At 44.9% G+C, this 17,201-nt stretch overlaps 1 protein-coding gene across 1 annotated transcript in view; it reads right to left on the bottom strand.

Annotated features, from left to right (window-relative positions):
- Positions 1-16,676, bottom strand: part of MGAT4A (alpha-1,3-mannosyl-glycoprotein 4-beta-N-acetylglucosaminyltransferase A) — a 79,724-nt gene extending 63,048 nt beyond the window's left edge. The window contains exons 1-2 of the mRNA XM_040425105.1: positions 16,535-16,676; positions 11,316-11,647 (exon numbers count right to left, since the gene is read on the bottom strand). Coding sequence (XP_040281039.1) covers positions 11,316-11,409 — 94 coding nt within the window. The 5' untranslated portion in view covers positions 11,410-11,647; positions 16,535-16,676. The remainder of the gene's footprint in view (positions 1-11,315; positions 11,648-16,534) is intronic.
- Between the last annotated feature and the right edge of the window lie 525 nt (positions 16,677-17,201).

Genomic DNA, 17,201 nt, shown 5'->3' with positions numbered 1-17,201 from the left:
TCCAGTACATGGGAGATAAAGACTAGCAGACACTAATCTTGATAAATCTCCTCCATGGAACCTGGTTGTCTAAGGACAACCATGTTAAAGGGAACCTGTCACATTGAACATGCAGTCCGATCTGCAGGCTGCATGTTATAGAGCAGGAGGAGCTGAGCAGACTCATATAGAGTGTTATGGGAAAAGATTCAGTAATACTTTCATTAATCTCTGCTCGTCCTGGGCCACTGGTGGTCCTATTTAGTGATTGACAGGTTTTCCTAATAAAAGCACATACAGAGTAAGCCTAGAGACTGGACTGAAGGAGGAACGCTAGGGAGCGCTACCATTGCCACAAATATAAGTCATCTTAGCACAGAGGAATATTTTTTTATATATTTATATTGCAAAAATACTTACTTTAACCCCTTCAGGACACAGCCTTATTTCACCTTAAGGACCAGGCCATTTTTTGCAAATCTGACCAGTGTCACTTTAAGTGGTGATAACATTAAAAACACTGACTTATCCAGGCCATTCTGAGATAGTTTTTTCGTCACATATTGTACTTCATGACACTGGTAAAATGAAGTAAAAAAAATCCATTTTTTAAAATAAAAAAATAGCAAAATTTACAATTTTTTTTTTTAAATTGCAAATTTCCAAGTTTCAATTTCTCCACTTCTATAATACACTGCTCAAAAAAATAAAGGGAACACTTAAACAACACAATGTAACTCCAAGTCAATCACACTTCTGTGAAATCAAACTGTCCACTTAGGAAGCAACACTGAGTGACAATCAATTTCACATGCTGTTGTGCAAATAGAATAGACAACAGGTGGAAATTATAGGCAATTAGCAAGACACCCCAAATAAAGGAGTGGTTCTGCAGGTGGTGACCACAGACCACTTCTCAGTTCCTATGCTTCCTGGCTAATGTTTTGGTCACTTTTGAATGCTGGCGGTGCTTTCACTCTAATGGTAGCATGAGACGGAGTCTACAACCCACACAAGTGGCTCAGGTAGTGCAGCTTATCCAGGATGGCACATCAATGCGAGCTGTGGCAAGAAGGTTTGCTGTGTCTGTCAGCGTAGTGTCCAGAGCATGGAGGCGCTAACAGGAGACAGGCCAGTACATCAGGAGACGTGGAGGAGGCCGTAGGAGGGCAACAACCCAGCAGCAGGACCGCTACCTCTGCCTTTGTGCAAGGAGGAACAGGAGGAGCACTGCCAGAGCCCTGCAAAATGACCTCTAGCAGGCCACAAATGTGCATGTGTCTGCTCAAACGGTCAGAAACAGACTCCATGAGGGTGATATGAGGGCCCGACGTCCACAGGTGGGGGTTGGGCTTACAGCCCAACACCGTGCAGGACGTTTGGCATTTGCCAGAGAACACCAAGATTGTCAAATTTGCCACTGGCGCCCTGTGCTCTTCACAGATGAAAGCAGGTTCACACTGAGCACGTGACAGACGTGACAGAGTCTGGAGACGCCGTGGAGAACGTTCTGCTGCCTGCAACATCCTCCAGCATGACCGGTTTGGCATTGGGTCAGTAATGGTGTGGGGTGGCATTTCTTTGGAAGGCCGCACAGCCCTCCATGTGCTCACCAGAGGTAGCCTGACTGCCATTAGGTACCGAGATGAGATCCTCAGACCCCTTGTGAGACCATATGCTGGTGCGGTTGGCCCTGGGTTCCTCCTAATGCAAGACAATGCTAGACCTCATGTGGCTGGAGTGTGTCAGCAGTTCCTGCAAGACGAAGGCATTGATGCTATGGACTGGCCCGCCCGTTCCCCAGACCTGAATCCAATTGAGCATATCTGGGACATCATGTCTCGCTCTATCCACCAAAGTCACGTTGCACCACAGACTGTCCAGGAGTTGGCAGATGCTTTAGTCCAGGTCTGGGAGGAGATCCCTCAGGAGACTGTCCGCCACCTCATAAGGAGCATGCACAGGCGTTGTAGGGAAGTCATACAGGCACGTGGAGGCCACACACACTACTGAGCCTCATTTTGACTTGTTTTAAGGACATTACATCAAAGTTGGATCAGCCTGTAGTGTGTTTTTCCACTTTAATTTTGAGTTTGACTCCAAATCCAGACCTCCATGGGTTGAAAAATTTGATTTCCATTTTTTTAGCACATTCAACTATGTAAAGAACAAAGTATTTCAGAAGAATATTTAATTAATTCAGATCTAGGATGTGTTATTTTTGTGTTCCCTTTATTTTTTTGAGCAGTGTACATAGTAATACCTAAAAAAATAGTTATTACTTTACATTTCCCATATGTCTACTTCATGTTTGGATCAATTTGGGAATGATATTTTTTTTTTGGGGGATGTTACAAGGCTTAGAAGTTTAGAAGCAAATCTTGAAATTTTTCAGAAATTTTCAAAAACCCACTTTTTAGGGACCAGTTCAGGTCTGAAGTCACTTTGTGAGGCTTACATAATAGAAACCACCCAAAAATGACCCCATTCTACAAACTACACCGCTCAAGGTATTCAAAACTGATTTTACAAATGTCGTTAACCCTTTAGGTGTTCCACAAGAGTTAATGTCAAATGGTGATAAAATTTCCGAATTTAGATTTTTTGGCAAATTTTCAATTTTAATCAATTTTTTCCAGTAACAAAGCAAGGGTTAACAGTCAAACAAAATGCTATATTATTTGCCTCGATTCTGTAGTTTGCAAAAACACCACATATGTGGCCGTAAACTACTGTACTGGCACACAGTAGGGCATAGAGGGAAAGGTGCGCCGTATGGTTTTTGGAAGGCAGATTTAGCTGGACTGGTTTATTTACACCATGTCCCATTTGAAGCCCCCCTGATGCACCCCTAGAGTAGAAACTCCATAAAGTGACCCCATCTAAGAAACTACACCCCTCAAGGTATTCAAAACTGATTTTACAAACTTTGTTAACCCTTTAGGTGTTGCACAAGATTTAATGGAAAATAGAGATACAATTTCAAAATTTCACTTTTTTGGCAGATTTTCCATTTCAATATTTTTTTCCAGTTACAAAGCAAGGGTTAACAGCCAAACAAAACTCAATATTTATGGCTCTGATTCTGTAGTTTACAGAAACACCCATATGTGGTCGTAAACTGCTGTACGGGCACACGGCAGGGCGCAGAAGGAAAGGAATGCCATACGGTTTTTGGAAGGCAGATTTTGCTGGACTGGTTTTTTGACACCATGTCCCATTTGAAGCCCCCCTGATGCACCCCTAGAGTAGAAACTCCAAAAAAGTGACCCCATTTTAGAAACTACGGGATAGGGTGGCAGTTTTGTTGGTACTAGTTTAGGGTACATATGATTTTCGGTTGCTCTATATTGCACTTTTTGTGAGGCAAGGTAACAAGAAATAGCTTTTTTGGCACCGTTTTTTTTTTTTGTTATTTACAACATTCATCTGACAGGTTAGATCATGTGGTATTTTTATAGAGCAGGTTGTCACGTACGCGGCGATACCTAATATGTATACAATTTTTTTTATTTATGTAAGTTTTACACAATGATTTCATTTTTGAAACAAAAAAAAATCATGTTTTAGTGTCTCCATAGTCTGAGAGCCATAGTTTTTTCAGTTTTTGGGCGATTATCTTAGGTAGGGTCTCATTTTTTGTGGGATGAGATGACGGTTTGATTGGCACTATTTTGGGGTGCATATGACTTTTTGATCGCTTGCTATTACACTTTTTGTGACGCAAGGTGACAAAAAATGGCTTTTTTTACACCTTTTTTTTTTTTTTTTTTTTTTTACGGTGGTCACCTGAGGGGATAGGTCATGTGATATTTTTATAGAGCCAGTCGATACGGACGCGGCGATACCTAATATGTATACTTTTTTTTTTATTTATGTACGTTTAACACAATGATTTCATTTTTGAAACAAAAAAACTAATGTTTTAGTGTTTCCATAGTCTAAGAGCCATAGTTTTTGGGCGATTATCTTGGGTAGGGTATGATTTTTGCGGGATGAGATGACGATTTGATTGGTACTATTTTGGCGTACATGCAACTTTTTTGATCACTTTTATTACCTTTTTTGGGAAGTAACTTCAATTAGGGGTGGGCGATATGGCCTAAAATCTATATTGCGATATAATTTTAAGCATGTGCGATATGCGATATATATTGCGATATATTGTTTTCTATATTTGGGGGGGCGTGTTTTTAAACTTTTTTTTACTTTTTATTTAATAACTATTAGTCTCCTTAAGGGCTAGAACGTAGAACCCTTGTCATATTCACCCTAACAGAGCTCTATTAGGGTGAATACGACTTTACACTCTCCCTGCTGCCCTGTGCTTTGTGCACACAGCAGCAGGGAGCTGATCCCCCTCCCCTAAATGGTGCCATCCACAGACCCCCCCCCTCCCCTAAACGGTGCCATCCACAGATCCCCCCCCCTCCCCTAAACGGTGCCATCCACAGATCCCCCCCTCCCCTAAACAGTGCCATCCACAGATCCCCCCCTCCCCTAAACAGTGCCATCCACAGATCCCCCCCCCTCCCCTAAAAGGTGCCATCCACAGATCCCCCCCCCTCCCCTAAACAGTGCCATCCACAGATCCCCCCCTCCCCTAAACAGTGCCATCCACAGATCCCCCCCCCTCCCCTAAACAGTGCCATCCACAGATCCCCCCCCCTCCCCTAAAAGGTGCCATCCACAGATCCCCCCCCCTCCCCTAAAAGGTGCCATCCACAGATCCCCCCCCCCTCCCCTAAACAGTGCCATCCACAGATCCCCCCCTCCCCTAAACAGTGCCATCCACAGATCCCCCCCCCTCCCCTAAAAGGTGCCATCCACAGATACTCCCCTCCCCTAAACGGTGCCATCCACAGATCCCCCCCCCTCCCCTAAACGGTGCCATCCACAGATCCCCCCCCCCCTCCCCTAAACGGTGCCATCCACAGACACCCCCCCTCCCCTAAACAGTGCCATCCACAGATCCCCCCCTCCCCTAAAAGGTGCCATCCACAGATCCCCCCCCTCCCCTAAACGGTGCCATCCACAGATCCCACAAATCAAATTGGCTTCTCAGGAGATATATATGTTAAAGGCATCTCATTCAGTAGTACTGCCTATATATGCCTTTAACATATATATCTCCTGAGAAGCCAATTTGATTCTAAAGGGTTAATTTAATTCATCCTGTAATCTAAACTCTGTGTCATCTGTCCCTTCTCTTATCTCTCTGCTCCTTATCACTGCTGCAACAAGAGCCGACAGCCTCAGTGTAAACTGTTCTACAGTCTGACTCTCGGCTCTTCTAACTCAATGAATCGAATGAGTCACTAACTGAGTCGGATCTTTAGATTCTTGTGACTCATTCGATTCCTTTAGACTCCCTGACCCTGCACTACTCCGAGGAGTCGAGTCAGAGCTGCTAGTGTGCTGTGCTGGCCTCGCCCCCTCAGCTCTGGTCGGTGATTGGTTGGTGGGCGGGGAGGGGTGGGGCTGGCAGAAGCAGCTTCCACTCTAAGATCATATTACTGACTCCTCCCTCAGGCTCCTGCTGCCAGCGTGAGGTGGTGAGGTGAGCGTCTCTGTCTGCAGTGTCTGTGTGCTGTGATGAGCCGATTCAAACAGATCGGATCATTCAAATGAATCGACTCCTCCGGTTCACTGAACTGAATCGATTCAAATGAACGATTCGTTCATGAACCGGACATCACTAGTTACCGGAGCTAAGACCTAGTAAGGTAATACAGTAAAGAGATCACCAATTAATAAAGTTAAAGTTACTGATTAGTTTTTAAATGTTCTACTGTCAGCGGCGTGGCCCTGTATGTTCTAACCCCCAGGCAAGCGTCCCTGTCACCATGGGAACGCCTGGGGGTTAGAATATACCATCGGATTTGAGTTTTCAGGCGCTCACTGAGATCGTGAAAACTCAATGATTTACTGTCAGTCCCTCCCCTCCTCCTCTTTTGTCATTGGTGGTCAGCGGCAGCCGCGCACAGTGGGGAGGGAGGGACTCTCTCCTTCTCCACTGTGCCGGCTCAGGATCATATCGCGGTCCGGCGATATAGGCGATATGCTCAAAATCCATATCGTGGCACAAATTTATATCGCATATCGCCTATATCGTCTATATCGCCCACCCCTAACTTCAATTTCCTCATAGTTTATATTTTTTTATTTTTATGGCGTTCACCGTGCGGGGAAAGTAACATGACCGTTTTATAGATCAGGTCGTTACGGATGCGGCGATACCTAATATGTGTAGTGTATTTAATTTTTTTAATTTTTATTCAGTGATCAATGTTTATTTTTTTATATTTACTTTTTTCAATTTTTTTTTTACATTTTTTTTACCCAGACCCACTTGGTTCTTGAAGATCCAGTGGGTCTGATGTCTGTATAATACAGTACACTATATAGTGTAGTGTACTGCATTTTACTTACACTTTGAACAGATCTATGCCTTTAGCACAGATCTGTTCAGCACCATGGACAGCAGGATGCCTGAGAAGGCGTCCTGTTGCCATGGGAACCTTCCCCGTGTGCCACAACTGAGCAGACGGGGAAGGGGAAGGAGGGGGGCTCCCTCCCTCTGTGACCCCATCCTGTCTGGGGGCTGCAAACGCACAGCAGCCCCCTGATGGGAGAGGAAGGGAGCTCCCTGACTGTTAACCTTTTCCATACAGCGGTCCGTACGGTCTGCGGTATGGAAAGGGTTAAACGGCTGACATCCCAGCACAGATTTCAGCCGTTTATACCAGAGTGTCAGCAATGTGCTGACACTCTGGTATAACCACTGGAGGCCAATGAATATTCAAGAGGCGGCGGGCGGAGGATCGCGATCCCGCCTGCCGCACCGCTTGCACCACCCGCCGGCATAAAATCATTCAGGGGTGCAGGGGGTGAAAAATCTATTTTCGGCACATTAAAGTTTCTGATCCCCGCGGTTAGGAACCGCGGGGATCAGAAACTGCAAAAAAGCGCACCAATCCGCCGGCCCCCCCCCCCCCCCCGCCCGCGCATTTAGCCGAGGTGCCTGCTCAATGATTTGAGCAGGCACCTTGTTCCGATCACCTCCTGCCGGGCGGCGGTTGTTCGGAACAACACATGACGTACCGGTACGTCATGTGTCCTTAAGGACTCGGGAAACATGCCGTACCGGTACGTCATGTGTCCTTAACATAGAAACATAGAATGTGTCGGCAGATAAGAACCATTTGGCCCATCTAGTCTGCCCAATATACTGAGTATTATGGATAGCCCCTGGCCCTATCTTATATGAAGTATGGCCTTATGCCTATCCCATGCATGCTTAAACTCCTTCACTGTATTTGCAGCTACCACTTCTGCAGGAAGGCTATTCCATGCATCCACTACTCTCTCAGTAAAGTAATACTTCTTGATATTACTTTTAAACCTTTGCCCCTCTAATTTAAAACTATGTCCTCTTGTAGCAGTTAAGGGGTTAAAAGATCTTTAAGTTCAGAAGTAATACTTTTCCCTTTTAGTTATTTGAGCCTAGGCCAGGACTTCCCTCGATACCTCTGCTTAGGTTTCTGTTTCATCTTCACCGTGTTACAGATCTTGTCTAACATGGAACACTATACTCCAGTGAGGCGTTTTACAGTAAAACCTACATGGATTCAGCTATAATAGTGAACAATGCATTCCACTAGAACAAACCTTCCATTAGTAGGTTTCCAAATGTTCTCCCACACTTGTTAACATGCTAGCTGCCTACTTAACTAGAGGGCCTGGTCTATATACGGCTAAGGCTACCATTCACATCTGCTACCGTATTTCCATTTTTCTCTTTTGGAAAAACAATAAATGACTGCAATGCTGGATCTGTCATATGACGGTCTTTACGGAGTATAATGGAGTCTGAAGAGTTTCTGTCATGGTGTTCCTCATTTTACAAACAAAAATGTTAAACATCACTGCATGTTGTGCTATTTTTTCAGGCACTTTTTTTTTTTACCGACTCTGCAACAGAGGATCCTAATGTGGCCTTCAGCAACGAAGAGAACTGAGCCTAATGGCTTCTGCAAAAATAAATAGAACAGGATTTAAATGTTGAAAAGGTGAATATTTCCTTCAAAGGACTTGTACCATGAAAAGAAAGCCCAGCCCCTCCTGATAGCTGCAGCTTATCTCAAAGCATCCCTATGAATGCTGAAAAACTGACCAGAAATGTAACGGCTTATCTGGGAAAATCGTGTGCTGTACAAACAAGCGCTGTATCCCCATCGTAGGTCAATGTAAGGGACGGTTGGAATCTGGGGATTAGGACAGCCTAAGGCCCCTCATTAGTAAAACCCGGTGACCAGAAATTGGGGGAATTGGAGGGGATTCACCTTTGATCATGCCATGGTATGGACCACGGCAATCAAAGGGTTAACAACCCTGCACTAAGAACTGAGGTTGTTGGTAAAAACTGGTTCTTAGTTCTGGAGTGCTTGGGAGCCTTTAACCCCACCCCCCCCCACCCCCCACCACCTCAATTGTAACAACGTCAAAAGACAGCAGACTGAGGCCCTGTACCGCCTGTGTCAAAAGACAGTGGGCGGTCGTTCATGAGTTAATAGTTTTTCCTAGCTTCCCAATACATTGTATGTAACATTAAATGGTTCGAAAGCACAACTTGTCCGGCAAACAACAAGATCTCATATGGCTTTGTGAAAGTTAAAATAAAAAAAGTTATGAATGAGTTAAAAATGAAAATGACAACTGTGCACGACAGGAGGGGGTTAAAGATCTCTACTGAAAACCTGCAGAGGCCTCCTCCTGCTCTCAGGGGAGGTGTGAGTATCTAGTCTACACAATCCTCTATACGCTGGACATTAAATAATAACTAGCACTCCACGAATGTGGGAAGAGTTATGTCTGTAGCAGTTGTCCGCCTCTGGACTGCAACATGAAGGTTTCACACACGCTCAGTAACCTTACGTCATTTATCATTTAAAGTTGTTTGTGTGTGTTAGTCTGGCTTTGCTTTGTGTGTCTGCATCAAATGTATCAAATGGGGCACCTTCATAATATATGTCATTCGAGTGCAATGTGGTTTACACCTTCATTTGCCACTTTTGCAAAAATCGCACATAGTTAATAAGCCATAATCCAGGTCTAAGTTTAGCCCTTCAACATAGATCACAAAATGTCGCAGTTGCCATGACTTGCAGCTTCTTTCCACCAAAAAACGGACATATCTGATTTCATAAATGACCCCCAAAGTATATAACTTTCATTATAAGATGATTTTAAGTTTAATGTCATAAAACCTGTGGACATCTTTGATGATATCTTTTATTATTATTGAAAGCTCATTATTGTGGGCTAAAAATCATTTTATTAAAAATGTCAACAGTTTTTCCTCTACAGCTTTCAGTTTCATTGCACCCGCTAACATTCATTTCAATGGGGCCAACGGAAATAGCCGAGCCAGCGCTTGGCTATTTTCGGCGGCTCCATAAAAATGAATCGAGGGTGGCTGCGCATGCGCAGTGCGCCCTCCTGAACTTTCTCCGCTCCGTTCTACTTGTAGGTGCGGGTCCCAGCGGTGGGACCCGCACCTATCAGACATTGTGGGCATATTCTAGCGATATGCCTCCATTGTCTAAGATACAGTAGGATAACCCCTTTAAGCTACATTCTTATCAAACTCACACAAATATGGCTTAAAAGGGGTTCTCCGGGAATTAAGAAAATGAAAATACTTAAATATTACGTTATTATAAATATATTTCTAAATACCTTTCATAAGTTAGCTCGTTTTGTCTAGGGAGCAATAATTAGGAGAAATAAAATGGCCGACGTCCTATTAGTACACACAAAACCTGTCCTAATCATACAGGAGGACATCAGCCACATCGCCAGCTCCTCATGGACACCATTCCTGCAGAGATTCAGCTGTAGGAGAGGAGGATGAGGTAGCTCTTTACCTCAGTGTTGTGAAGTAACTTGGTCTGCTGTGTGATTAGTACAGGTTTTGTATGTACTAATAGGATGGTGGCCATGCTATTTCTCCTATGATTGCTCTGTAGACAAATCAAGTCATTTTACCTAATGAAAAGTATTTGGGACAATATTTATAATGAAGTAATATTTAAGTATTTTAATTTTCTTAATTCCTGGAGAACACCTTTAGGGTCCATTCACACATCCGCAATTCTGTTCCGCATTTTGCGGAAAGAAATTGCGGACCCATTCATTTCTATGGGGCCGCACGATGTGCAACCCAGATCCGGAAATGCAGACCCGCACTTCCGGGTCCGCATTTCCGTTCTCGAAAAAAAATAGAACATGCCCTATTCTTGTCCGCAATTGCAGACAGGAATAGGCATATTCTATTAGTGCCGGCGATGTGCGGTACGAAAAATGCGAACCGCACGTTGCCGGTGTCCGTGTTTTGCAGGTCCGCAAAACACACATGGACATGTGAATGGACCCTTAATCTGTGTCTCTGAGCTGTAAGGGAACTATACACGAGCAGCTCCCTGGTGGCTGTCAGTGGGAAGGAGAAGCAGCAGTGAAACTGAAAGCTGTAGAGTTAAAACTGTTGAAAATTCTTAAAGACCAATTGAAGAAATTATTTTTAGCCCAAAGTAAATAGAATGCAATAAAAAAAAAAAAATTCCCCTCAAAGGTGTTCATAGAAAGACGTGTGACATTACTGAACAGATATTTATGAATTTAAGAGTGTTTTTATTTTATTACTGTTACTCTTGGACAAACTACATTAAAACGTGTGTATAAAATTTGTTTTGTGAAATAAATGTAGTAAAGTTTAAATATTGTAGTGAGCCATTTTTCCAACTTTTTTTTTTTTTTTTACTTTGTTTTCATTTATTTAGCTTTATTTGCCTGTTTTGGGTTTTTTAATGTACTGGTAAATGTCAATACGTTAGTCTGTGTATAAATACATGTTAGAGCTCATTCAGATGACCATATCCATTTTGCGGTCCGCAAAACATGGATACCGTCCGTGTTTGTTCCATATTTTGCGGAACAAAACAGCCAGCTCTATGATATAATTGCCTATTCTTGGCCTGTCCGCTGTGATCATGAGTCTTATCATGGGGCACAATATCCACAAGCGATCTTTGTACAGTTAGCAGTAAAGATCAGAGTGCTAATGACTGTAGGTCACTGTGTAGGAACTCCCGGATAAGTCATGGAGGCAGACCTAGGCCTTTCTTTGCTGCAAATGTAGATTAATTATGTATTGGATGTTGAGGGTGCAGGATGGCAGCACTTGAAAGATGAAACCATCTATAATATGCTTAGGATGCCAACCTCATATTAACCCTAATGATACATTTCATTATTATAGTAATCCAGTTACCTACCTTTCCCATTTTGCCAGGCTGTGTACCAGGACAGGCTAAGGAAAGAAGTGATAAACACTAATGCGGTGGCCACAGTTCCATTTCGGAGCCTCATTTCATTGCACCATCACAGTGGTTCTGTAATGTCTGCTCTAGGTATCAACGATGAAACACTGAAAAAGGTATGTCCGTATTTACACAGCGCCGGGAATGCATCAATGGAGCCGCTTCAACTGGCAGCGCGGGTCACTCTCAGCTCTTCTGCTTCCATACAACATAATGACGTTCTTTCACATCGTCGGCTCAACTCCTGGCAACTTCACCTCAAGAGCTATGCCGTCTTTTTTTCTCTCCTGTTTAAAGCCAAGAGAAAATACATTTTCAATAAAGAAAGGTCTGGGGCTATGGGCAGCACAAAAAGATTGTACAGTATAACTTCTAACTCATTACATTCACATTAAAGAAACACTCCTGCAAAAAAGGTTTATTCTCTTTATTAGGCTACATTCACACGACCGTATGTGTTTTGCGGTCCGCAAAAAAAACGGATTATGTCCATATGGATCCATTGTAACATTGCCTATACTTGTCCGCAAAACGGACAAGAATAGGACAGGTTCTATTTTTTTTTGTGGAGCTACGGATGCAGATAGCACATGATGTGCTGTCAGCATTTTTTGCGTACCCATTGAAATTAATGGGTCCTCATCAAGGCCACACAAAAAAAACGGAACGGACACAGGAACAAAATACGTTTGTGTGAATGTAGCCCTAGAAAAGGTACATAATCTAATCTGTACTGAATGTAATCTTCTCACCAGTGACTGTATTTGTGAGATATAAGCTCCCTTCTGATCTTCTGCTGTGACATGTGACCAACTGTCTGCTCTCCAACTGACACAGGACAGGAAGTCAGTTACTTCTCTGCTCATTCCTATGAGACTGACATTGAGGCTCCCATAGGAATACATAGAGAAACTGACTTCCTGTCCACACATAAGATGATGTGTCTTTTGGAGAATCAGTCTTGGTCACATGACACAGCTGAGAAGCAGAAGGGAGGTTATTACTCACAAATACAGTCACTGGTAAGAAAATTACCTTCACTACAAATTACATCATGTATCTTTCTAACAGGTCAGAGAATTAAAATTTGTGGGAGAGCTTCTCTCCTGATGCCCGCATGGCTGCCACTGCATCTCCCCGACGCGCGGATCAAAACATTCGGCGATGAAGGGAGGGGCAGACAATAGCAGGCCGTGACAGGAACAAGCCTACATGGTGTCATCCACGATGCCAGGGAGGCTCCTTCCCGTCGTGGCCTGCTATTGGCTACCCGCCACCCACCCCCATCGCCGGATGTTTTGATCCGCGCAACGGGGAGATGCAATGGCAGCTGTGTGGGCATCAGGAAAGACATGGGTGCCGGGGAGCGGGCTAAGTATAACCTGTATACAGTGCCCGGGCATTATAAGGATTGGATAACCCCTTAAACCTTTAGGCCTCATGCCCACGACTTTATCTGTATGGCAGTGCGCAAAATACGATCACCATCTGTGTGCATTTCCACATTTTTTCACTCTCTCGGTAGAAATGGCTATTCTTGTACAATAAATAGTCAAGAATCGAACATGTTCTATAATTTGCAGAACAGCCATGTGGAGTAAGACAATACATGGATGACATCTGTGTGCTGTCCGTTTTTCTTCTGGGTTTTTTATTTTGCGGATGATTTTTATCATCAAGATATTGAACGTTATGGGTTGCTGCACTACTTTATTTTAATCACTTATATAGCACTGCCATATTCCGCAGCGCTGTAAACAGATTGTCATCCTTCATAGTCCCCAGTGAGGCTTAAAAGAAGTCTGTCACCGGGAAATTTCCTAATAAACCAGGCACAATGTCTTATAGGGCTAGCTCATCTGAATGTAATGCTAACTTTCACTTAAAGATCTGTTGCTTCTTTCTGAAGAAAAAGTCCTTTTGATCCATATGCAAAGGAGTAGGTGAGTGCACCGAGGGCGGGTCCAACTACTCGGTGCTCCCTTGCTCCTCCTGTTTCCTCTGCCAGCCCCTCCCTCTCCTTGATTGACAGGGTTAGGTTTCTACACAGTCACAGTGTCACTGTGTCAACCAACAAATTTGATTTTGGGCTAATCCTAAGGAAATGATCCTGTTTTTTACCCTTACCAGTCACATTGACCATGGTGTATGAGTTCCAGGTAGTAGGCTATAGAACAGGAGGAGCAGAGCAGATTGATAAATAGTTTTGTGGGAAAAGACTCAGTAAAACCTGTAATTTATTAATTTAAATTCCTGCTCGTTCTGGGCTTTGACGTTAAGGAGGTGGTCCTATCAGTTCCCATCATGGCTGTGTATACAGAGATAGCGGTCAATGACTTCAAAGATCAGAATGAGCAGAGATATTATGAATAAATTACAAATTTAGCTGAATCTTTTCTCACACAACTATATATGAATCTGCTCAACTCCTCCTGCTCTATAACATGGTGCCTGTAGCTTACATTGCATTTTCATGCTGACAGGTTCCATTTACAGGTTCCTATACAGGGATCTGGACTCAGCAGGGGAACCACCAGGCCGGTACCTCCTGAAGTAGCCCTGGTGTGGTTGACAGCTGACTCACGGGAGTCAGAGACACTGATGTGGAATACGGAGGGGTCAGACTACTAGTTATTTGATAAACAATCCAAGGTCAAGGCAAGCAGGGGATGATCAAGTCAGGCGGTGGAGGGTCAATATCCAAAAAACGGGAAGAAATCTGTACTTGGGCAGACAAAGATACCCACCAATAGGTGGCCAGGCATAGGGTGGAGAGACTTAGGGTGTGTGATCCGGTCCTTTAAGAGCTGGAGGGAGCGTGCCCGTCCTATGAGCAGAAGAAAGATGCCTTTGCCAGAAAGGACCAGGCTGTAGTCTTCAAGGGGCAGCCACAGACCGAACCGTCGGGCTAGATCCACCACAAGGAGGCAGAGAGGGGCTGATAAGTCTGGGCCACCTGTGAAACCATGGAGGGGTGAGTGAAGAGGTGCTCGTGCCCGCTTGGACAGCAGGACAGAGGCCACCAATATAACACCCTGTCTCAGTCTACAAAGTAAAGTTGACAAGGGACAAGAAAATATTTTTCTACATGTATAGTAACGTAACAAAACACATAGGTAAATAATATACATCTGCTATAACTATATAGTAATAAACAAGTATATATCCCCCGTACAATAAAAGCCCACATGCTATATGTCATTGGTGGGAATCTGGTCTTGACTGTTTCTGGTTTATATGGGGAAACTCCTATAAATGAATGCTGGAACAAGAGATGGCCTTATCAATAATTGCCGAGACATCTACAAGACATAGACATCAATGTTCTTCTGGTCCGACATGAAGGGCTGAAAACCTCCCAAGCCTGTAGACCAGTGTCACAGTATGCCAGAAGACATCAATTATTAACTCCTGAAATCCAATGTCCTTCACGGTGCTGAGCTAAAGCCACGCCGCAAATAAAAGAGTTTAAAAGCCTACCCCTGGTGCCAATCACCGAGAAGAGCACAGTTACCGGAAAATGACATCTATAATCATTCATGGTGGTAAATTGCGATGCTGTGGCAGTAACACAGTGCTAATGCTATCTGCAAGAGATGTTAATGCAGCTAAATTCTCGGGGGCCTCTAATGCGTCCCTGAGGGGGTATAGCACTTCACTCTACAAGGCAATTACTCAATGCAGTGATTTCTTGTCATGGCTTCTTGGGATTTTAGCAAGGTGCTATATCACATATAGGTTCTGTGTGTCTTTACTCATCACAGAAGACATCCGTGTGCATTCCGCAAAAGATAGAACATGACCTATTCTTGGCAAAAAATGCAGTTCACGGACACATTGAAGTCAATGGGTCAAAAAAAAAAAAACTGATACAACATAGACGTAATCCGTGTTTTGTCGTGTGCAGTATTGTATAAAATATGGCGTCCATCTATGCAACTCTCATTCATATTCTGGGAGAAGGGGGGTGGCATGTCACCTTCTGGGAAACAGAGGCCATCCGGACATGTAAGCAATAGCAATACCGTACAGAGTTAAGAAAGTGCATGAATGGCAACCCCCTAATTTATACCCGTTATCCGGCTCACTCTCTTCACCCGCCCAGGACCACCTTCCAGATGTACATTCTCCAGAGCGGTTACTGGAGACCTGGATTCATGTACCAAACCTGTCCACGTGAAAATTCCTAAATATGTAGAAGTGCACAAAGATGTGGTCCATCACAAGCCAGAAAAGGACCTCCATCCTCAGACCAACCCAGAGAAGAGCTGTCCTTGGTCTGGCTTCCACCCCAAGTGTCAACCAGGAGTCCGAGTCGAGGTCTGACTCCCCAAAAGTGGTAGCCAAGGCAGGAGAGGAACCTGACGGCCGCACATATTCTCCTTCCATGAGGGAAACCTATACGTAAGCCGCGGCCCGAAGAATATTTGCGAAAAACGTATGAAAGTGAACAAACAGGGATGGAAAAAAATAAATCTATAAAAATTAACGTGTCATCACAGAACTATAAAAAGTGCGCTCAAATGTGAGAACACCAAGTGTGTGCAAATGTGTGCACTTACTGGATGCCAACCCGCAGTAAGTTCAGGCACCCTAGGGTACCCAGGGCAATCTACATGTGGCTTTGGCTAGACCTGCTCCATACCAGGGGCGACTGGCAAACCACTAATAGGAACAGATTCTGCACCGGATCATAGCCAACTCTGGTGCCCATCCTAATCTGGACCCCCGGAAAGTGACCACCCCGGACCCTGTATGCAGCCAGTCACTGGCACCTCCTGGGACCTCTATACCCTGTTATAGATGATGACAGAAGCAGGACTGACAAGCCCACATGTAAGGTCTGCTTAAAGGGGAATACTACAAGAGATACTCCTGAGGCAGGGCAATGCCCCTGTCATAGGTGGCAGCACCCATAGTGTGGGGCTGCTCCTGACGGCCACACCAGTATACACCGTCTAGGACTATTGTAGGACATGAGAAGGCGGGCCGGTGAGTCCTCCCTGCATTAACCCTATCAGCAAAGTTCAGCATCCCCGGGTAGCGCACTGCTGCTGCGGGCCCACAGACCTGAGACCCACGCATGCCCTCTCTGTGCACTACACCCTGCCCTGCATTGCTGCCAGCTCCCCCTACACATCACACACGCCGTGCAGCGGACACCGGCCACTCACTTCTCCCGTCCTCCGGTCTATCCCCTGAGCGCCGCGCTCCACACACCGGTCTCCATGCTGTGTCCGCCTGCAGCTGGGTCCCCGCGCATCCCGTCACCCTCTCAGCCGCCTCCGCTTACACCTACACCGACAACGGCCGGACTCCCGCGTCCCGCCCACCAGAGAGCAGCGTCCAATCACAGGCAGGCAGGGGGGGACCTAACTGTCATCAGTGGAGCCGACCCGAAGCCCTGTCAACAGGCCACGCCCACCGGCCAGAGCTGCTGCAGGGTGACAGCACGGGCAGATCTGTGGGATGAGGGGAGAGCGTGTGACAGGCCCGGGGCCACCAGGGGAACTATACCCCTGCCGCTTTATGGAGAACGCGAGCTCAGGCCTCTGAACGTGGAAATACTGTGTGTGTTAGTACATAAGGTTCTCATAAGTTACAGATAGCAGGTGGTCAAAGGAAAAAAAGCCCAGAAGGCAAAGGGTTACTGTCTACAGTCTAATAAAACGTTATCAGAAATGACCAGTGTACCAGAGCTGTATATACACTACTGGAAAATGAAAAGAGAGCACCTAGGAGGGGTTAAAAGCAGTGGCGTGCCCAGGGCTGGTGCAAGGATTTTTGCCAACACAAGCAAAGCTACATTTTGGCGCCCCCCCTGCCCGGACGGCCCTGGCC

Source organism: Bufo bufo, chromosome 3 (genome assembly GCF_905171765.1).
Source record: "Bufo bufo chromosome 3, aBufBuf1.1, whole genome shotgun sequence".
In the NCBI taxonomy this organism is placed as follows: domain Eukaryota; kingdom Metazoa; phylum Chordata; class Amphibia; order Anura; family Bufonidae; genus Bufo; species Bufo bufo.
The sequence above is the reverse complement of the archived record's forward strand: the minus strand, read 5'-3'. Positions and strand labels throughout refer to the sequence as shown.